Source organism: Schistocerca serialis, chromosome 1 (genome assembly GCF_023864345.2).
Source record: "Schistocerca serialis cubense isolate TAMUIC-IGC-003099 chromosome 1, iqSchSeri2.2, whole genome shotgun sequence".
NCBI classification, from domain to species: domain Eukaryota; kingdom Metazoa; phylum Arthropoda; class Insecta; order Orthoptera; family Acrididae; genus Schistocerca; species Schistocerca serialis.
The window spans coordinates 117,975,509-117,999,027 of record NC_064638.1 but is presented as its reverse complement, the minus strand read 5'-3'; the positions used below and the strand labels follow the sequence as shown (position 1 = coordinate 117,999,027).

Genomic DNA, 23,519 nt, shown 5'->3' with positions numbered 1-23,519 from the left:
GAACAGGGAATCAGTGATCATAAGGCCGTTGCAGCATCCCTGAATATGGAAGTTAATAGGAATATAAAAAAAGGGAGCAAGGTTTATCTGTTTAGCAAGAGTAATAGAAGGCAGATTTCAGACTACCTAACAGATCAAAACGAAAATTTCTGTTCCGACACCTGACAATGTTGAGTGTTTATGGAAAAAGTTTAAGGCAATTGTAAAATGCGTTTTATACAGGTACGTGCTGAGTAAAACTGTGAGGGATGGGAAAAACCCACCGTAGTTCAGCAACAAAGTTAGGAAACTACTGCAAAAGCAAAGAGAGCTTCACTCCAAGTTTAAACGCAGCCAAAACCTCTCAGACAAACAGAACCTAAACCATGTCAAAGTTAGTGTAAGGAGGGCTATGCGTGAAGCGTTCAGTGAATTCGAAAGTAAAATTCTATGTACCGACTTGACAGAAAATCCTTGGAAGTTCTGGTCTTACGTTAAATCAGTAAGTGGCTCGAAACAGCATATCCAGACATTCCTGGATGATTATGACATTGAAACAGAGGATGACACACGTAAAGCTGAAATACTAAACACCTTTTTCCAAAACTGTTTCACAGAGGAAGACCGCACTGCAGTTCCTTCTCTAAATCCTCGCACAAACGTAAAAATGGCTGACATCGAAATAAGTGTCCAAGGAATAGAAAAGCAACTGGACCTGACGGGATACCAATTTGTTTCTACACAGAGTACGCGAAAGAACTTGCCCCCCTTCTGACAGCCGTGTACCGCAAGTCTCTAGAGGAACGGAAGGTTCCAAATGATTGGAAAAGAGCACAGGTAGTCCCAGTCTTCAAGAAGGGTCGTCGAGCGGATGCACAAAACTATAGACCTATATCTCTGTTGTAGAATTTTAGAACATGTTTTTTGCTTGAGTATCATGTCGTTTTTGGAAACCCAGAATCTACTCTGTAGGAATCAACATGGATTCCGGAAACAGCGATCGTGTGAGACCCAACTTGCCTTATTTGTTCATGAGGCCCAGAAAATATTAGATACAGGCTCCCAGGTAGATGCTATTTTCCTTGACTTCCGGAAGGCGTTCGATACAGTTCCGCACTGTCGCCTGATAAACAAAGTAAGAGCCTACGGAATATCAGACCAGCTGTGTGGCTGGATTGAAGAGTTTTTAGCAAATAGAACACAGCATGTTGTTATCAATTGAGAGACGTCTACAGACGTTAAAGTAACCTCTGGCGTGCCACAGGGGAGTGTTATGGGACCATTGCTTTTCACAATATATATAAATGACCTAGTAGATAGTACGGAAGTTCCACGCGGCTTTTCACGGATGATGCTGTAGTATACAGAGAAGTTGCAGCATTAGAAAATTGTAGCAAAATGCAGGAAGATCTGCAGCGGATAGGCACTTGGTGCAGGGAGTGGCAACTGACCCTTAACATAGACAAATGTAATGTATTGCGAATACATAGAAAGAAGGATCCTTTATTGTATGATTATATGATAGCGGAACAAACACTGGTAGCAGTTTCTTCCGTAAAATATCTGGGAGTATGCGTGCGGAATGATTTGAAGTGGAATGATCATATAAAATTAATTGTTGGTAAGGCGGGTACCAGGTTGAGATTCATTGGGAGAGTCCTTAGAAAATGTAGTCCATCAACAAAGGAGGTGCCTTACAAAACCCTCGTTCGACCTATACTTGAGCATTGCTCATCAGTGTGGGATCTGTACCAGATCGGGTTGACAGAGGAGATAGAGAAGATCCAAAGAAGAGCGGCGCGTTTCGTCACAGGGCTATTTGGTAACCATGATAGCGTTATGGAGATGTTTAGCAAACTCAAGTGGCAGACTCTGCAAGAGAGGCGCTCTGCATCGCGGTGTAGCTTGCTCGCCAGGTTTCGAGAGGGTGCGTTTCTGGGTGAGGTATCGAATATATTGCTTCCCCCTACTTATACCTCCCAAGGAGATCACGAATGTAAAATTAGAGAGATTCGAGCGCGCACGGAGGCTTTCAGACAGTCGTTCTTTCCGCGAACCATACGCGACTGGAACAGAAAAGGGAGGTAATGACAGTGGCACGTAAAGTGCCCTCCGTCACACACCGTTGGGTGGCTTGCGGAGTATAAATGTAGATTTAGAATGCTATTACTTTTGAATTTGTATTGTTAACAACAAATTTCATAAGTGAATATATATATTGTGAGGCTACAGTGAAGATCTCTAGCTCTTTAATAAGTGTCTGCAGGATTATCTTGGATGAGCTCCAGCAATTATTCTGATTACACGCTTTTGTGGAATGAACACTATTTTACTCAATGATGAGTTACCCCAGAATATGATACCATATGAAAGCAGAGAATGAAAATAGGTGTGGTAAGCTAATTTACTCAGATGTATATCGCGAAAATTTGCAATGATCCTAATAGCATAAGTAGCTGAACTCAAACGTTTCAGCAGATCCTCAGTGTGTTTTTTCCAGTTCAACCCCTCATCAATGCATACACCAAGAAATTTTGAATATTCTACCTTAGCTACCGATTTCTGATCGAAGTCTACATTTATTAATGGGGTCATTCCATTTACTGTGTGGAACTGTATTTACTGTGTTTTGTCGAAGTTTAATGAGAGCCCATTTGCAGAGAACCACTTACTGATTTTCTGAAAAACATCGTTTACAATTTCACCAGTTAATTCTTGTCTGTCGGGTGTGATAGCTATACTTGTATCATTGGCAAAAAGTACCAGCTTTGCATCTTCGTGAATATAGAATGGCAAGTCATTAATATATATTAAGAACAGCAGAGGACCCAAGACCGAACGTTGCGGCAGCCCATTCTTGATTGTTCCCCAGTTTGAGAAATCGAACTATGCCATGTTACTTCTGTATTATTTGAATACTATGTGCAAAATGCAAATAACATACAGTAAGAACCAATATATGAAACACCTCTCCACAAATGGAGTGTTGCAGACTTTGCAGGCACACTAAGCTTTTTTGTGTACCAGCATACCATGGACCTCACAGATTTTCACACTGTGCCACCACAGTTTTGCCTATACAGTTTAACATGACACAACGTTTTTTCATGAACCTCAAAGAGTGCTTGGTTTATGGACACTGCTGGTTATCTAAGTGCTTCCCTAAATATCTGATTGAGAACTGCACTTAAATGGAAACACAAATTTAGCAATATGCTGACACAAAACACGTCTTTGCAGAATAAGAGCCTAGTGAATAAATCTTTGAATAAACTTATGCACAAATCAAGATATTTTAGTAAAATTTAGATCCTGTGAAGAAATCCATATACTACCATGAGCACTAGCCCATGAATAATTCTACCGGTCTTCCTTTTTTTACACTGTGAACAGTCTTAAAGATTGTGGCCCTGAAAATAATTCATTCTTAGTGCTACAATTTTGTTAATTATGAGTATACTTTCAGCAGCAAAAGGAATATTTTAGGGATATTAAAAAAGAAATAGAGACTGTATAGAAAGCAAGGCCATCACTTCATAACATCAAATGGATGGTAAAAGAGGAAGTACCATTTAGTGCACAAATGTATTCCCTCTTGGAAACAGAAAAACTGCAGAATATATATATGAGATAGCTGTGACAAATAAAAAAAAGTGCACCACTGGCACAAATGGTCATCTTTCTCTAAAAACTACGCTTGTAACAAGAATCCAAAGTGTTATTAAGAGCATGAGATAAATATCCAAGATTAAAGCAGTGATTTCCTTTTATAATGACGGATAGAACTGCTAGGCTTGGCAAAGTGAGAAGTTGTTATAAAACAGATTCAAGAATCAATATCAACATACATAAAGAGAGAAAACATTAGGAGCACTGCCAACAGCAAGATTGAATGCTGCCTGATGGAAATGCGGGCATGTAACACAATAAGGAAAATATATAAGCGGAGTAGAGACGCATGAGGAATCATTCTTGTGACAATACAGGCCACAAATGGATAAATCCACTGGCTCAAGCAACTTAGACAAAGCACAGATTGTTATGGCCCAGCACCTGGGAATAATAATCTCAGAAAAGGAGAAATTGGTCTGCTGCTGGAGAAACTGGTCTGCTGCAGTCACGAGCATCTACTGAATGTTGTAGACAGATGGTAAAGTTGCAAGGAGGTGACAAGATACTGGACATCCATGACTCATCACAGAACTTGGTCAGAGGCTTGTTTGTTCTGTAAAGCACAACAGGCAGCAATCCGTGACGGATCTGATGACTGAGTACAATGTTGACGCAGGCACAAGTGTTTTGGGGGACGCCGTTCAGTGCACCTTGTTGAATGTGGGGCACCACGGTAGACAACATCTAGGTTTTCTCATGGTGACCCAACAACATAATTAGTTGAGATTACAGTGGATGTAGGATCATTGGGGTTGGACTGCGGATCAATGGAAATGTGTCAATTGATCATATGAATCATGTATCTTGCTACACCAGGTCAGTGACCGTATCCAGATGTACCATTATCCAGACAAAAGACTATTTGAAACATGCACCATGCCACAGCGATGTGTAACTCTATGCAAACGAATGATTAAAACAGTATAATGACTTGTGGACAGTGCAACTGCTGTGAAAAATTGATTATTTAATTTCGTGTGGCGAGACAGATGACAAGTGCCTTCCTCAAGATGGGACAGTGATCACAGTAACTTGGTGAGAAGAAGTACATGTGGGGGCACTTCTGTACACCCTCAGTACTGCTGACCCAGATTGGAGGAAAACATTGGCCCTCAACTAAAGCCAAAAATGAACAGTGACACAATAGACTTTGGAAGACACATGAAGATTGTATTGTCATATTATTCTGAACTGTCAAATTGATTCTCCTAATTCTGATTTTGAACTGTAAGGTAATAGTAATGTTTGCAATTCTGTTACAAAGCCAATAGTATTTGTATTAAGAACCTTGTATTGAACTGGAAGAATATATTTGCATGTGTGTACCTGAGAAGTTTGGTATTTATTTACAGAAATTAATTTAATGCTAAATCCTTGTCTTCGAGCAGAAGCTGCATTAATCAGTGAAGAAGTCCACAACTCATACTACCACAATCAAACAAACGAGCTGAATACTATTTAACCTCTCTCAGCATCTGACAAATGATTTAGGAAAATAACAGAAGACCTAAATTAGGATGGTCGGACGCAGCATGAGATAATCCTCCTAAAACTGAGGCCAGTACTTCACTCAGCTATATCAGTGTACAATGCCCTTATATCTGTACATACTTTGAACAGGCTGGGAGCTTGAAAATCACCAATCAATCAGAAACAAAGTACAAGAATATCTCATTAATAGGTCTTTCTGCAACTGATCAGAATAACTGGAATCAGGGATATAAACTCTGCACAGCTCTAATGTCTTTTTTTTTTTTTTTTTTAATTATTGTTCTCCATCTTTGGCAAGTCTCTTCAGTTCTGAGTATGTTACCAGTTTCAGATCTCGTTTTTATCTGTATAATGTGCTAAAGAAGCCTTCTTCGTCATCATGGATTCCTTCCAGTCATTTTTCCTAATTAGTCATTACTAATATCATGATGAAGGAGCAATGTCTGTATAGGTGCCCAGCCATCACACCCTCCAGTCCTTGATAGTTCCCCACAACAGTCTCTGCTACCTTTTGGTTGAAGGATTCTTTATTCACCATTTTCTCTGTAAATGAAATCTTTAGGACTATCCTCCAAGACAGTGTCTCAAAAAGCCTGTAATCTTTCGTTTCTGACTCCCCTACTGTATTTATCTCCAAGCCATATAGGGCAACGATCCTACCTGTTTCCCGCTGTTCAGATTGACATTTTTTGATATCAGGACTGTAAGAACTGTACATGCTGAAACACCATTATACATAAAGTTATGCAAATACTCCAAGTATTACATAAAAACCCCGACTGAGTAGTATAAGAGGAGGAACAGTGGCTTTTTCAAGGTAACTGATTAGTCTGGTGTGAATAAACTCATAAACTAATCTCTTAGTAATTCCCATAATTATTGATGTGAGTAGATTAGCATACATCACAGTTTGTTGTGAGTGTACCTTACAGAAGCAGCCTCCAGGAACTGCTTCTGCCTGTTAATGTGTAATTTGACTCTTCCACATATCTGAAGGCCGTCGTTCACAATGGAATATAGAGAATGTGGTGTCACCGCCAGACACCACACTTGCTAGGTGGTAGCTTTTAAATCGGCCGCGGTTCGCTAGTATACGTCGGACCTGCGTGTCGCCACTATCAGTGATTGCAGACCGAGCGCCGCCACACGGCAGGTCTAGAGAGACTTACTAGCATTCGCCCCAGTTGTACAGCCGACTTTGCTAGGAAAGGTTCACTGAGAATTACGCTCTCATTTGCCGAGACGATAGTTAGCATAGCCTTCAGCTAAGTCAATTGCTACGACCTAGCAAGGCGCCATTTATCCTTTGCTATGTATCTAATGAAGCATGTACAGTAACAAGACCAATGTTCACCAATTGTGGATTAAAGTTAAGTATTCCAGTAGCTACGTACTTTTCTTTATAGCATTCATTACGTATCCTGTTTCAGACCTCACGCCAGCCTGCGTGAGTTTAAGCGCATGCCTTTCGGTTACCCGTCACTGTGGATTGGCTGTCTTGCCAGTCCACAACAGAGAAAATGGTGTATGAATGAATGGTGAGTGAATGAATGAACATCTGTTTTGTTAGACAAAGTACACAAAATTCTACAGTCATGCCCTTCACAGTTCTGCTGAATTCTGGCTACCTTACGCCTTATAAAAATAAAAGGCATATATGTATATAAAATGTTTAGGAGTAAAGGAGATCACACACCAAAAAACAGAAGTGTTGAGTCATCAGCAGGCACACACAAAAAAGAAACAAAACTGGCTAGCTTTCAGAATGAATCCTTTCTCAAGGTAGAGCACAAACTCGCACACACCTGTACCGCTACATGTTGTCAACTGCAAACACCACATGCACGTGCGTCTTTCTTTTCCTTACCTGTACTCTAGCTTGAGAAAGGATTCATTCCAAATGTTAGTATTTGTTTTTTTATTATTATTATTTTTCTTTTTTGTATGGCCTGTCAACAACTCAAATGCTTCTACTTTTGGGTGAGTGGTCTCCTTTACTCCTTAATTATTTACATTTTACCAGATCTATCCTACTATGATTATAGTGCCCAGAAGGCTTACTTATATGTGTTAATTTTGTGTTCTCTCTCCTAATTCATCTAACTTTTTTTCCAAAATCCAAATATTGTAGGTATAATGATCCAATAACCGCAACAGTCTTACTGAGAAGTTTGCTTGCTAGAAAATTTACGGGTCACACTTTAAAGTCAGAGCCATGAAAAACTTATTAATTATTCGAATCATCATTAATTATGACACACTCATTTGGCATATTGTTGGGTCTCACCAAGTAGTGATGGTAATATTCTCCTGCTGACCGAGTTATTTCACTTTTACTAATTACTGTTACTATGTCAGCACTGGCTAAGTACTAGTATTACCCAGGATTTTTTTTTTTTTTTTTTTTTTTACTATTACACTTGTTTAACCAATACCATTCTAATCTACTGAATTTTGTTAAATGTGGTATGTTTTCACAGGCTGCTACGTACTGGACCCATCAATGTTAAATGTGTCTCGTATAAAGCATTGAGTTTAGCAATGTCATTTACAATGTGATGATAGGATGGTCAAGACCAAAATATTTCATTCTGAATTTTATTAACAGTCATTATGATGGTTAAAAATCATAACCAGTTTATTCACACAGTAGCATCTTTATTCAGCTTGTCATGAGAGCCTGAATCTGTATAGATACAATGAAACTACAATCAATATAACAGAATTTTTAAGACATGTTCACAACATGAAACATTATTGCACCATTGCCATATAAAGACAATTTTCAGATATGTATCTCGCAATTACATTCACACCAATGAAAACAATGTTAAATAGAAACCATTCATGAAAAATTTTATTTAAAAGCATTAAAAAGGCTATCAATATCAGGAATCTAACATACATGCAATTCATAAAAACACAACGATATTACATTACTTTAGCTCGAACACTAACCCTGCTAGTGTTCTACATTTGCTTTAATTCATTTCCAATGAAAAATCTACTATAATGTCACAGTCCACAGTTGCAGTATATGAACTATATAATAGCTCATAAAAACATTTAAACATGATATTGCGGGGAGAGAGCAAAAGGAACTACACCCAGCCATGCCTCAGCATTTCATTACATTTGATAACAAAAGCATTACTGCTACTTTCAATAGTTGCCAATGTAGCTAGTAAGGCGCAGAATCCAGAGATCTCAGCATGAAGCATTAACATCAAAATTTCATTAATATGTTTTTAATTTTTTTTATCTTTTGAGATAAATCTATCTGAAAATGTAGCAACCACAAAAACAATTTTGTCCAAAAACCTATATAGTGAACCAGATAAAAGCAAGCTCCTTGAATTCCACACAAAACAATTTTCACACACATGTTTAGAGTTATGTTCCATGTGTTCATTAAAGATATATCTTGCACTTAATGAATTCATATTCAATTCAGTTTTCACTGCTAATGAACAAGTTTAATGATGATCACAATCAACCAGGTCTCTTATGCTCCTCCAGCAAATATACATAGCCACTGACAGAAAAGTAAACTGATTACAGCAGAAAAAAGTGAAAAGGCAGTGACTTCATTCTGAATGAAAAGGAGCGAAAGACATACAGCATCTGTAACAATGAAGGACTGCCTTTGCTTGATTCCATGGAAATAACTGAGCTTGTTTTTTTTTTTTTTTTTTTTAACCTGTTAACTTTCACAAACTGTGCAAACTCTCACTGACAACCAAATGAAGACGTATGATGGTATGGAAATGTGTGCAAACTTCTGCTATCAACAAGATGGAATGTGATGTTCATGATTTATCTCTACCACGGTGTCTGTATCATTTGGACTTCACTGCAGTAGCTCTGGATCGCAGTGACTTCTTAGTATTTTGATCCACTTCTGGCAGTTCATCATCTTCCTCTTTGCGTTTGTCTGTAAACAATGAACAAAATGTTACAAGATCTTCCTTACTTGTTTCAAAATGTTCAATATAAATGAATACAAAAAATAAAAATAAAATGAGACAGGAATACAGCTACAAACTATGCCTATGCCTTATGGATGTAAGTTTTAAGATAACAATGTATGTGCTGTCACAATGTAGTGTGCTCTCACTCCACATTCATAAAATAACTGCATTTTCCTATCTTCAATGGTTTCAGCTTTAGGAGCAAAATGCTCTGAACATGGAAGTATTATTTTTTACTCTTTTTAGGGTTTGGTACCTCAATCCATAACAATAGAACTCTTCTACTATCACTTTTTGGTCTGTCTGTGTGTCAAAAACCATTTTTCTCATGAATGGGAAGGGATAACAAATTTATGTCACACATTCAGATCTCCATTTCCCTGCACGAGTAAAAATATGATGCTTCTAAGTCAATGCAATAAAAAATACAGCCATTTATGTAATATACACTCACCAATCCACTCATTAAAACCTATGGAGTATTTCCCATTGATCTAGAATTGTGAAATTTGGCAAAAAGCAAGATTTCACAGTATAAGAAAGGAGGAAAATGCTAAAACTGTTAATCTGTAATTATATTAAATGGATTTTTTATTGTCATTTGTTATCTGACTATCTGTATGTTCATCTGTTAAGACCTCTTTTTCTCAGAAATGGGATGACACATCCCTGTAAGCAGCTGTACCATCATAGGCAGGACATCTTGGAAAGATACTATGTAATCTCCTAACTATTTTGGGCAGTTAATATTAATTTATCCAGATAAATGGTAGTTGAGCTCCATGGCTGAGTACTGAATTATTTATTTGGAACAGTATTTTTCTGAAGCAGGGCTGATATTACATCTGTGTTTGATGAGAACTTTCTGCACAAAGGAACATAATTGGCCAAACTCTGTACTAAATTATGAATTTAATAATTCTTATTAATACAATATTCTAAAGTTATCTAATTTATTAAATATGTGTAGAATCGTATGTCAAATATTATGAAACATGGCTTCACAAAAGATACAAACACCAAAGCATCATTAGACGGTTCCCATCCTGCATATCAAAAGAAATTTGCACCTTTACAAAATACTCTGTGCCAGTGAGGAAGTATATTAAATGGAATTCTGAAAGTCCAGTTTATAACACTGAAATCTATCATTGTGTCTGTCTGCCATTCAACACCAACTCTTATGAGATCAGTAGCAATTTATCCTTTTCTCTTATGTTATACTGAAATGAAAGTTGTACAATCACAACCAACACATTAAAACCTACCATGATGGCAAATAAAAAGTCTAAGACACATGCAAATCACTATTGAAGAAATAAAACTATGTAACATGTTTTTCTGATTTTCTGGATTCCAATTGGTTAGCATACTTGATTCAGCACACTTGGTGAATGACCAATTGACCAATTCTTTACAATGAAAACAAAGCTGTAAAACTTACACTAGCCAAATAAGGTAAGTGTGAGTTTACATTCTACACAACTGGGAAAGGACAAAACATTGTGTAAATGAAGTGTGAGAACTTCCATGAGGTTGCTGTTTTCTATAGGGAGGTTGCAACACCAGCAAAATGCCAGAAGACCTGCATAAGACTGGTGGTGGTGCTGTGGTTGGTAGCTATCAGTTCATCTCAAAAACAAGTTCTTACTTTCAAATGAGCAATGATTTTGTTTCTGATGAAAAGAACGCCTTGTGGAACACTGTCAATTTTCTTGACTCAAGAACTGCTTTGTCACATTGAGCTATAAGAACAAGCAAGAACAGTGTTCCATGGCTGCATGTGCTTACACATTCACGCAGCATATCAACTCAGGATAAGTGATGCAATATTGGTTCTTCAATAACAAAATAGTATTTAGAACATCATTGTTATGTCATCATGCTGTCATTTTATACTTTTGGAAGGATACAGCTGCAGAAGTAGTTTCTGAAATAAGTCTGTTAGTAAGACAACATACAAAGTTTTTCATGTGCAGGTGAAGAGGAAGGAAGGAAGGTTAGATTTAAAATGTTATAGTTGACAGAAGCATTTAACCAGATATGGTTTAGGGACACAGCAAAAAACCTAAAACAACATGGGCTGATAGGAAATTGAGCCCTGCTCCTCCTGTAAAAGGATTCTTGTCTTGTGCACTTTACCATCTCACCCAATAGGGATAGAGGAGTAGTAGTGAAAACATGAAATATTTCAGCATGTACGGCATGTGATCAAAATTTAACAGGATTTTTTAAAATATTGTGAACTTTAAACATCCCATTTTTAATTTTTTTATCCTGTTGTAAAACATGTTCCTGATGCATGTTTGTATTTTCAAATGTTTGGAATTTTCAGCTTATTATTGACAGTCGAAAATGTTACATGTGTTTTCAAGTGCTCAGTGAATTTTTACTCTCAAAAAAGATGGATCAAAGAAATGTATTAAATTTTGCTAGAAAAATGGAATAAAGCGCACCACCACATTAACAATGTGACTGTGCTTTTGGCGACTCTACTATGAGTAAAACAAGAATTTACAAGTGGTGTATACGCTTCGGGTGGTGTATACGCTTCAAAGAGGTCGAGAAAACATTGAAAACTACAACTGTCCTGGATGCCCTAGCACATCAATTTATTGCTGCAGACAATGTGAAAATAGTAAAGAAAATGGTTTTGGAAAAATGACCGAATTATCATCAAGCAGGTAGCTGATGATGTCGGCATATCGTCTGTCTCGGGCCAATCAAATATTTTCCACGTTTTGGGCATGAAAGAATGTTGCAGCAAAGTTTGTTCTGAAGTTGTTGAATTTTGACCAAAAACAATGTTGTGAAGACACCCCCACAGGAATTGCTGAATGAAGTCAACAATGATCCAAAACTTCTAAAGAAGGTTATAACAGGTGACGAAACCTGTGTATTCGAGTATGATATTGAAATTAAGGCCCCATCCGTATAAATGGAAACTACCTAAAGAACCAAGAGCGAAAGAAATTTGAGAAGTTTGATCACATGTGAAGATTCTTCTCACAGTTTTCTTCGATTACAATGGAATAGTGCACCATGAATTCCTGCCTTAGGGTTGTACAGTCAAAATGGAATACTACCAGGAAGTTACACACTGCTTGTGTGAAGCAATCTGAATAAAATGGAGAGAACCGTGGCAGAACCACTTGTGGAAACTGCATCACGATAATGCTCCTGTTCTCAGTTCAATGCTTGTTCATGATTTTTTGGCAGAAAACAAAACCGTTATATTGCCTCAGGCACCGTATTCACCAGGCATGGCCCGGTGCCATGTCCTTCGATTGCCAAGGCTGAAAAGAACCATGAAAGTACATTGTTTTGCCATTACTAATCAAATCAAAACAGAATCACTGAAGGAGCTGAACACCATAATGAAAAGTGAGTCAGAGGTGCTTCCAAGAATGGAGGAAGTGCTGGCGCAAGTGCATTATATCCAAAGAGGAGTACTCTGAAGGGCAATAAAGATGACACTGATGATGAATAAATAAAGATTCTTGATGAAAAACAAAGACTCCTGTCACGTTTTGATCATACATGTCAAAGAATTGGTTGTAACTTACGCTCCTCCTTCTTCTTCTTGCTGGCAGCTCGCTTGTCCTGCTTGGGTTTTCGTGCAGGGGCCTGCAGTGCAGCCTGTTCTCGCAGCTTCTTCAGCTGCTGTGTGATGAAGTTCCACATCAACCAGGCCTGTAGCGTGCAAACTGCTACCAATGCTGCTATCCTGTTACCATAGGAAGACATCCAAAATGAATATCTACTAGCCATTACAAGGAGCATCATTTTAACACTGCCAAACTACATTTTTATGATACATAAACACACAAATAATTAATTAATATGGCTTGCTACACTGAGAAAGCAATGCAAAAAAGAAAACAATGAAGAGGCTTACAGTAAAAGGGCTGCCTATATCTGCAAAACGAGTGGGTAAAGCATCTTAACCACCTAACTGATTGTTGTAATATTATGAGGAGGAAAGTTGCTACTCACCATATACTGGAGATGCTGAGTTGCCAATAGGCACAACAAAAAGACCCTCATAATTATAGCTTTCGGCCGTTAAGGCCTTCGTCAACGACACACACACACACACACACACACACACACACACACACACACACACACACACACACACACACACACACACACACACACTAAAACGACTGCAGTCTCAGGCAGCATCCAGCCCAAACCAGTGCATCTGTAGAAATACCAGCACAAAGGAGACCTGGAACAGTTGTTCTGTGGTGACAGAGTAGACGACAAACTTAGCCCACAGCTAGGATGAAGGGACGTATGTTTGTCACGAAGATAATCATATAATGACCATTGTAATGAAGTGTCAAGATTGGGGAAAAGATTGTAGTGTTGATAACCAAAAAAGTTTCATGGGCAGTACGAAAGGGTATCAGACAAAGATCTGAAAGATGTTGATCAATCGGAAGGCCCCTTCCAGGAAATACAGTATGCCCGCACAGTATGTTATATGCTCTGAAATCCTCAATAGAAAGGAGGGGACAGGGGAGAGAGTAAGACAGAATCCATGGTAACCTCTAAGAGTTGGAGAACAGTCATCAGTTAAATATGCTTTTCTTGGAGAGCAACACAATCACAGAACCAGATACATTTGTTGTTGTTGCTGTTTGTGTTTATAAGTGACTAATATCAATTGCAGTTCCACTTAATTATTTTGTTGAGGGTGACCTGGTTAGGTGTAAAGGTGCCCGTAGGGAAGCTCACCCCAGGTTCACTGTCTGTCATCGGTGGCAGTGGAACAGCATTGATGAATAGGGCTTTGGACGGTGATGATGGGGAGGGGAGGGGCTTGGCGGGGGGACCTGGCACCTCCTCAATCACCAGAGTAGCCTCCTGCTGTGATTTCTTCTTCTTTTTTTTTTTTTTTTTCAAACTATTTTAGAGGGTGGGGACTCTTTGGAGGACTTATCTGCTGTGGGGATAGTAAATGAAGAGGGGACAGTCCCAGAAACCACCACCAGCAGTTCCTTCAGCCACTGGTTGGTGCTGGGTTGCTGATCTGCAGATTTCTTGGAAGAAAGTTTCATACCATGAGCCCTGTCACCAATAGAGGACAGAAGAGGATGCTGCTTTTTCAGCCAGATGTGATGGTCCCAGAAGACAGCACTGCCGGAACTGCAAGAGAGGAAAGCCTACTTCCCCTATGGGCTCATTTACGTGTGTGACTACCAGAGGTCTATGTTGAGAGAAAGCCGAGAGTAAATGCTCGAGGTACTGCCGATGGCCTATCACAATTGTGGCAAAAGTCAATGCCACTGATACCGGATACAAGTGATTGTACCTTTCCCAAACTTCAAAATGTGATAGATTATCAGAGACCTTAAGGTTGTGGTAGTAGGATCAGGTAGGGCTGTCATCTATGCAACTAAAACAGAAAGGTAATAGCCCACATGGCGTGTTTTCATGTAGTTGTCAAATACAATCTGCACAAATTAGGTCCTCTGTACAACTGGAAGACATATGCACACAAACTGCTGGTATTTAAAGCACCACATTGGAGTGGGAAATATGACTTCACTTTACAATGATACACCATGATTTTGATTTCTCAGGACACAAACACCTTCAAAAGCAAGGATGACAACTCTTATCTACCTGGATGTCTGACAGGCCGTCAACATACACCAAGTACAAAGTGGACCTCTCGCATCTTCAAGTGTTTGCACAGTTCTTCAACCATGTGCAGCATTAAGCCCTGGTGAAGAAAATGGAATACCGTACCACATTCAAACTCCCATGGGGTATTACAATAACAGGTATATCTTGGACTTTTTTTTTTACATGAAGGAAACACTAGGGACTGGGTAGCAATCACTGTTTTGACTTAAAACAGAACTTGTTCATAATTTACTGAGGGGGTTTCTCCAAATGAAGAGCAGGACTTTGTAAATCGACCACAGCGAGAGGGTGACAGGACGGAGGAAACGAACTGTTGGGTGGAGGCTGTGGCGACACTTGTTTGTCAAAGATTGAGGCCAGGACAATTATGTGAGCGAAGGACGAATTGCATGAACAGCTCCCGACTGCGCAGTTCAGAGAGGCTGGTAGTGCAGGAAAAGATGCAGATGACTCAGCTTGTGAAGCAGCCATTGAAACTGGAATATTGTGATCGGCTGCATGTTGTGCCACTGGGTGGTCAAATGTGTTCTTGCCAATAATTTGGCAACAGCCTTTCATCCTGGTGGACAGTTGGTTAATAGGCATACAGTCATAAAAAAATTGAGCAGTATTAACAGCTGCTTTCACAGGTGGCCCGGCCTCTGACTGAGAAGGAGGAGGAGGAGGAGTAGGGGAGGGGGGGGGGGGGAGATGAGCATGTGACAGGACTGGATTAGGAAGTTCTGGGTGGATTTATTGGGCAGGTATTGCACTGTGGTGTACCATGGGGATTTGGGACCTGTGGCAACGGGTTGGTAGTGGGAGCAGCATAGGGATGGACTGAGATGTTCTGTAGGTTGGGTATGTGATGGAACATCACTTCAAGAGGAAGGGTCTTTGGTAGGATGTCCCACACTTCAAGGCATGATAACAGATAATCAAAGTCCTGATGTGGCATATGGTTCACTTGTTCCAGTTGAAGGAGACATTGGGTGATTCGGAGGGAGAAGGGTTGCTCGTTTGTAGCTGATTTATGGTAGTGGTGGTGTGGCCGCATTTAGGTTGTGTAAGGATATGGCATGGGAAATCTGTGGCTTAGGCCTGTGGGAGGGGGGAGGTCGCAAGGGAGGGGGGGTAGGGGGTTAACACCTGTCTGTGAAGGCCTTCATGAGATGTTCAGCATACTGGTTCTCCTTACTGCAGATACGTCTTGCATAGGTGGCTGGGCTCTATGAGGGGATTTTTTTTGGTGTGGAAGGGAAGACCTGTTAAAATGCAGGGACTGTTGGTTGTTAGTGGGTTTAATGTGAATAGGGGTGGTGATGGGGCCACTGGAGAGGTTGACGTCAGCATCCAAGAACGTGGCACATTGGGCTGAGGAGGACCTGGGGAAGTGGATGGGAGAGGTGGTGTTGAGGTTGTGAAGCAATGAGGACATCATCACTGAACCTGAACTAAACTGGGGGTTGGGAGTTTTTGGAGGCTAAGAAGGTTTCCTCTAGATGGCCCATAAACCATTTGGCATAGGAGGGTGCTGTGGACTTGTTTGTATACCTTCCTTTCCAATGAAAAATAGTTGAGAGTCAGGATATAATTGTTAAGTTATATAATGAGTGAGGTGGTGGGTTTGGAGTCTGAAGGACGTTCGGAGAAATCATGTTCAACAGTGGCAAAGATGATAAAGGCATCCTCCATGCAGACTACTATTGTGATGAGACACAGTGACTTCTTCACAGAAGGCCTCCGCTAACAGGCTGGCTTCACCGTCTAGAAGTGCTGCCACAGTGATCCCATCCCAGAAGCCCAGCATAACCTCCACCTGCCACCTTCTACTGAAATCCTTGGCCCTTCTCAGAGCCTCTCCCAAGTCCATTTCCCTTCTCACACCAACAACACCCCACACATCCATCATCTACAACCTCCCCAAAATCCACACACCCAACAATCTTGGATGTCTCATTCTAGCTGGCTATTGGGCTCCAACTGAACCAATTTCTGATCGTGTTGACAACACCTCTGACCAACTGCACAAAACCTAGCATCCCACATCAAAGATATCAACCACTTCCTTCGCTGACTCCACTTCCTTTACCGTCTCTCCACCATCACCATCCATTTACTTTCTGTATACCTACAGGTTACTGTTCATGTTACCAACCCCCCCCCCCCCCCCAAGCAAGACCAAATCCCAGATGTCCATGGCCTTGCCACTATCATATCTACCTCTCCCAATGTCCTCCAGATTCCAATGGAGGCCAGGATGACTTTAAAAGTAGCCATGTCATATATCAACTCTACTGCAAACACAACTCAGCTTTGTTGGTATGACTGCCAACCAGCTGCCCACCAGGATGAATGTCCACTGCCAACTGTTGCCAAGAACAAAGCTGACCATCCAGTGGCACAATGTGCAACTGGGCACAAGATGCTCAGTTTCAATGTTTGCTTCACACCCCCGGCCATCTGGATTCTTCCTCCGCCGCCTGCTTCTCTGAACTATGAAGATGGGAGTTAACCTTGCAACACTTCCTTTGCTCCAATAATCATACTGTCCTCCACCTCTGGTAACACACTATCCTTACACCATCCACTCAACAGTTTCCCCTTCGTCTGTCCTGTCCCCCACCTAATTCAATCCTGATATCACCTTCAGCATGTGGCACTCTCCACTGGCTCCAAAAACCATGTATCACATACCTAGCCTGTGTACTTGGCACCCCTCCATCCCACATTACTAGTTAGCAAACTGGCTGCCTCCCTTCAAGCCACTACACACCCGTTCCCTGCTGCCAGTCCCTGGAGCTGCATTTCACTCTACCTCAAAAAAAGATCACTCTGAAAGCTAGCAAGTTTCCTTTCGTCTTGTGTGCCTACCAATGACTCACCACTTCTGCTTTTCAGTTAGTGGTCTCCTTTAATATAAAAGCACAAGGCTTGAGAAGAATGTTGCTGTGGCTAGGAAGATGAGAGTGGGTGGAGTCTGACGTATGTATCATGGAGAGAGAAACTCATTTCACCTCTAGAAAGTTATAGCCTTGGTTGAGTAATGCACAGAGATTTTCAATGGCTGAGTGTAATCAGAGGATGAGTGAAGGACCCTACCTGGAAGATTTGTTTCTGAATATAAGTTGTGCCGATTTAGTAGGAGAGAAAAGCCTTGCAGAGGTTTTTGATGTAGGTGTCAAAGAGATTCGATAGTGAAGCAAATAGTCTCAAATGTAACATTCAACAGACTTATCCCAACTGCTTCAGATTCAAATATGTCAATAGTGTTCTACACCACAATGTAAGTACAAAAATGAATTGAACATACAAACAAGAACAATCAATGATAATCAAATTTACTTTGCAATAAAATAAACAAAAAAAGCACAAAGCACTTACAGTAGACGTATTTACTGGTTTTCCAAATACCACCCACTTCTGTCTCTCTAACAGACATGAGCTCTTCACATCCCCAAGTACAAATCTTTAATATGTCTTTTATTGTTTTATACTTGCCTAATCACTGGTATGTTGAAATTTCCTGTCGCAATATCGAGTCCTTGATTGTCACTGAGTGCCAGGCCATACCAAAACGTCAGGACCGATAAAATTATGGAACCCAGTCTCACAATAACAAACATCACATTTGCAACCATGAAACCAACTGTAAGAATAATGAACATGTTATTAAAATCCAACAAATTATATTAGTGATACAAAAGTTAACACTACGAAATAATAGTTACCTGTGTTGTCATTTTCACTTTTGTCAATGAAATGCAAGAGTTTGGCAGCATGTGACATGCCCTCAGAACTGTAATGTAGAACTAACAGACAAATTCCAACACGAGAGAAGCTGAAATCAATAACAGTGGTCATTAGAAATTAGACAGAAATCATACACAAATAAAAAATAAATATTATCTCATTTAAAAACTTACTTTAGTAAGTATGCTGCAAGAATGTAAACAAGAGAAATGCTTGCCAGTCTAATACGGGCTGGCATATCTTCTCTTTTTGTTTTTTGCAAGTATAGCTCTGGAAAACAGTGGAGCCAGTAGGAAAGTTGTATAATGTAAAAAAACTTGAACATGAATATCATCGTGTTGTGTGGGTATCCATCCCACAGCAAGGATATATTCATGAAATACTCCTCCCTAAAAAAAAACAAAATTTTCAGGTAAAGTATAAAAAATGGGAAGGCGTTCAAAGCAAATTAACCAATTTTTCAAACACTGGATCTTTAAACATGATAAAATGAAAAAAAAATTTTTTAGCTTGGGCACACATCTGTTCCATTTTGAGCACCTTCTGGTAGAACAGTAATGATGTGACAAATATATTTTGCTAAATGGAGAAAATCCATTCACATTTTTCAAATGTGAATCCATTATCTTACTTTTGGAGTATTGGTGCTCCAGATTTGAGAATACAGTCAATATAGTGGCACTAGTACCTTGTTTATTCGACTTTATTTTATTTTCTGTACTTTGAGCAACATTTATATTGAATAATGCACATTTCTGGCAATTTACCCACAAGGCTCGATTACAATATGGATTTCATAACACCACCGTCCCCAATAAGTTCATTTAAAATATATCCCACTGACAAATTCTATCTTGTCACACAACACCCATTTCTGACACAAAACAATGAGGCCTCTTCACGTAACATGTTGAGGTAGGCTTTCAGCAGTTCTCATTAGCTGGCATGATCTTGGGCTGCTCCCTGCCAGCTGATTCCAAAGACACTCTGGATGTGTGTGTCTGAACAGACATTCCATTGCACCATCAACTTTTTCTGAACGTTCAATCTCAGAGCCATAGTTCAGCACGGTTAGAATGTCTTGTTCATAAAATATTTTCTTCAAATTTACCTGCATCTTTAATCTGAAGACCAATGAATGGTTGCCACAGTTGTATCATCCTAGCTTGATGTAATGTAAGGTACTTGGTTTTACACCACCCTCCACATAATAATAAATGGCATTATGAATAAATACTCCATTATATATTTAACACAACATTCCTCTCATCACTGCTAACAGTAATGAATACAAACTACTAAATTTTCCAACGTGTCTGCAATGTAACAAATACACGTAAGAAATTAACTGCGTTCAGTTAGTTACAACACATATATAACTAGTGGCTAAAAGTTAATAAAGCAAGTGGTTTGGGAATAAGAGAAGCATATACACTCAATGACAAACATTAACCATATCACATTTTCCTCGAATGTGAACTGCCCAAAACAATGACAAGCAAATAGCCAGCTGATTGTAAAATCAAGTCCAAACAGATAATGCACACAATTGGAACTGTACTCTATTTAAGTTCTATGAGTGCTAAGCAAGAACTTCTCTTGCCATGTTTTTTTACTGATAACATTATGTTGTATCTCATAAATGATTACTGATTTGGTAGGGCAATCATTCATATTTAAAATGCCCAAAAGTAAGTCAACAGTATTACATCATCAACATTTCCTCACGGAAAAATGCTTCGTTATGTATACTGCAACATCAAAGAAAAAGAATTTAAAATGATTAATATTTCAAATAAAATAAGCTCTCTTCTGTATCTACACTGACTAACTACTCCAATTACTTAAACACACCTCAACAATTTGAGTTCTCTCTTTATCGCACCTCTTTTAGGTTCACATTCTTAGGTCTGCTGTGATTTCAAAACTGTCAACAAGCTAATAAAGTCTGTTGAAAATTATGTTACAAACAAGTAAGGTCGCTTCACTTTATTTCTATCTGCAGGGTAATTACACAATTCTCACCTTGGACAAATGAAGTCTACAAAGGAATACGAAACACACAAGTGATGAATACAAAAGCAATTCAGACCACTTAAGAATAAATTGTACATTGAAGGGCAAAATGCATATCTACTGTTAACAAGTGTGTAACATTACAACAATTTTGGCTACAGACTACTAGATAGTAACTTGTCACTACTAACCTGAATATCACATCTCCACCCCACAGCACTGAGAGGAGATAGAATATTATCAATTGCCCTGACTCATTGAATTCCCTGTGTTTCACTTTAGACAGGTGTAATTTGCGGCTTATTTTGTCCAGTACATATTCTTGAATTATAGCATGCATTACAATGCAGATAAGGAAGTAAAAGAAAACAGCACACAAATCTTTCAAGCCATATGTATAATGCACCACAGGTATTTCACCAGGTGGGGTTTCGGTCTCCTGCGTTACATTATGATGAACAGCAATGAACATATATGCAAACGGTGATGTCACCTATAACAAAGAAAGAAATAATTTTGGTATTTCTGTTATGCATGAAATATATGACAACTGCATATCTCTTAAATAAATAAAAAAAAACATCAGCATTTCATTGTGTTCCCAGGCTCCAAAATAATTTAAATTGAGATACAACAGCGTAATTTCTCAACATTTGTTTACTGCAACATTCTTCATCGGTGCCTACTAGCTACGTATGTACAGCGACTGTCAAGAGTTTTTATGGACAAAAGTCAAAATATTTATGCCAACAACGCTTAATGTGTAAAACAGTTCAATCAAAAAGAGTGTAAAATGCTGATACCACACTGATCTACAACACAAGCAAGAACACTTTGAATCAGCACAACTTACCTGTATCATAAGACCAATAATGAACACCATTGCAACGCAAGATACAATATCTGCGTGATTTTGAATGAAAAATTCATGACTAAAGATTGGTGGATTTTTTGACGACGATTTTCTTGGTTTAAGTCCCATCTTCGAGTTTGCGTACCCAGTACTCGCAGCTGGTTAACAGCCAAACAGCTGTGCAAAGCGCACGTCCAGCAAAAGGAAGTAGCAGTCTGCCCCTGAACAGAAGCTGTGTGTTGTCCCCCCCACACACCACGCAGCTTACGAGTTGTCAGTACCGGATGTTGTGTTGGCACTGCTGTAGATAAATGAGTGTCCCAGTTTACAATGTTACGGAGTTTGTAGGCTGGAATTCTGAAATTAATTTGTGCTGGCTAATAGACAATTTAAGAAGATCAACAATGGTAAAGCACCTCAAAAGTTTTCAACACTATTGGTTTGTCAACGTGAGTGACGTATCGATAGTCGACGTAAAAAAAAAAAATATTGTATCTATGATATTATATGAATACCAAAACCCTCTGCCTATAACTAACAGTACTAGCTTGGTGTTGTTATAACCATAAAATAGAAATACCTACTTTATGCCTATAAACAGAATTTACGATATCCTTAGTAATCATTCCACTAGCATTTTTGAATATTAAAGTATTAGGTTTGTCGCGTCACGTCACGTCAAAATATTTGACAATGCTTTTCAAATGTTAACATTCAAGCAGGCCGTCAACGTACCGTCATGTAACGTCACGTCACGTGAAGATTTTCGAGAAAAAAGTTTTGACTGTGTTGTCGTCTGCTAACATAAGGAGGTAACCTATTTTTCCCGCAATCGCTCGAGTTATAGTAGTGGATTTTGTGCTTTTGTTTCTTCTTCATATTTACTTCATTACTATGCTTTGCTTTCGTCGGAACTTGCAAATGTTCCATGAAGACTTGGACATTTCTTCTCTATTGAGTATTCTACCAAAAGCGATGACAGGTATCTGGAAGCGAATAATTGTTTCGGTTTTACATTAATAGAACAAAGTTGATGCCCATGTTGTTGTTGTTGTTGTTGTGGTCTTCAGTCCTGAGACTGGTTTGATGCAGCTCTCCACGCTAATCTATCCTGTGCAAGCTCCTTCATCTCCCAGTACCTACTGCAACCTACATCCTTCTGAATCTGCTTAGTGTATTCATCTCTTGGTCTCCCTCTACCCCAAGTGAAAAAGTCAGTTATAATGAAGGAGAAAAATGCAGCTGTTTATGACATTATTTATGTAAGAAGAAAGTAATAGAAAAGATAAACAGCCTTTATTTTTCCCTTATAAATATTATTTAATATGTTGCTATGTATAGTTTCACTAGAAAATAAATGTTGATGTTTCAAAACCAGCAAACTAACACTGGGATGAAGTGCAAGCAAGAAATGCAAATGTGAGATACTCTAAATTCTCAAAATTATTTGAACTGAACTTTGAACAGGCATTTCCAAAAGTACCCGAATGAGTATCAGTGTCTCATAAAAATAAATGCTTAACGGTGCTTACTAAGAGGTCCTCCCAAACTTTCAAGTACCTCCATTGGATGGGAAAGAGTCATAGTGAGCCAGAATTCTTAAATTTTTGTCATAGGTATAAAACATTTATAGGAAGATGCTAATTGCTGCAAAAAGGTCATTTAATGATAAAATAATATGCACAGAATAAAAGCAAATCAGTCTCAGATCTCATAAAGAACGGAAACAGGGAGAGACAAACAGGGGAATAATAACATACAGAGAAGGAAGCAGGATAAAATAACAGATGATCCATACTACCTAGAAACTATGTGAACTAGAATTTTTCAAGTATTACAAAGAAATTACTGCAAAAATTCCCAAAGCAAGTATAGTACCTGTAAATAATTATGTGCTACATACAATAATGTTACTACCAACTGCAGAGTAGAGCACGAAGTCTGTGAACCCGTAGAAAAACTAAAAAGTAAAAATTCAGTAGACTTAGTTGAGGTACTAATGTGTCTACTGCAACAATGTATAGGAAGAATACAAGCTCCCTTAACGAACATAATAATCGAATCCTTCACATCAGGGTAATTTCCAGAGTATTTAAAACAGGCATGAGGTGTTCCTCAACAAAAGAATGCTAACACAGAAGAAA

The 23,519-nt window shown here is 39.0% G+C and overlaps 1 protein-coding gene across 1 annotated transcript; it reads right to left on the bottom strand.

Moving 5' to 3' along the window:
- Positions 1 to 8,816: 8,816 nt before the first annotated feature.
- On the bottom strand, positions 8,817 to 21,635 carry LOC126463444 (translocating chain-associated membrane protein 1). Its single transcript, XM_050096157.1, has 7 exons — positions 21,376 to 21,635; positions 20,714 to 21,015; positions 18,680 to 18,895; positions 18,485 to 18,594; positions 18,255 to 18,402; positions 12,680 to 12,840; positions 8,817 to 9,076 (listed from the first exon to the last, which is right to left on the bottom strand). The coding sequence occupies exons 1-7, from the start codon at positions 21,502 to 21,504 to the stop codon at positions 8,982 to 8,984; spliced, it is 1,161 nt and encodes a 386-aa protein (XP_049952114.1). The 5' UTR covers positions 21,505 to 21,635; the 3' UTR covers positions 8,817 to 8,981.
- Between the last annotated feature and the right edge of the window lie 1,884 nt (positions 21,636 to 23,519).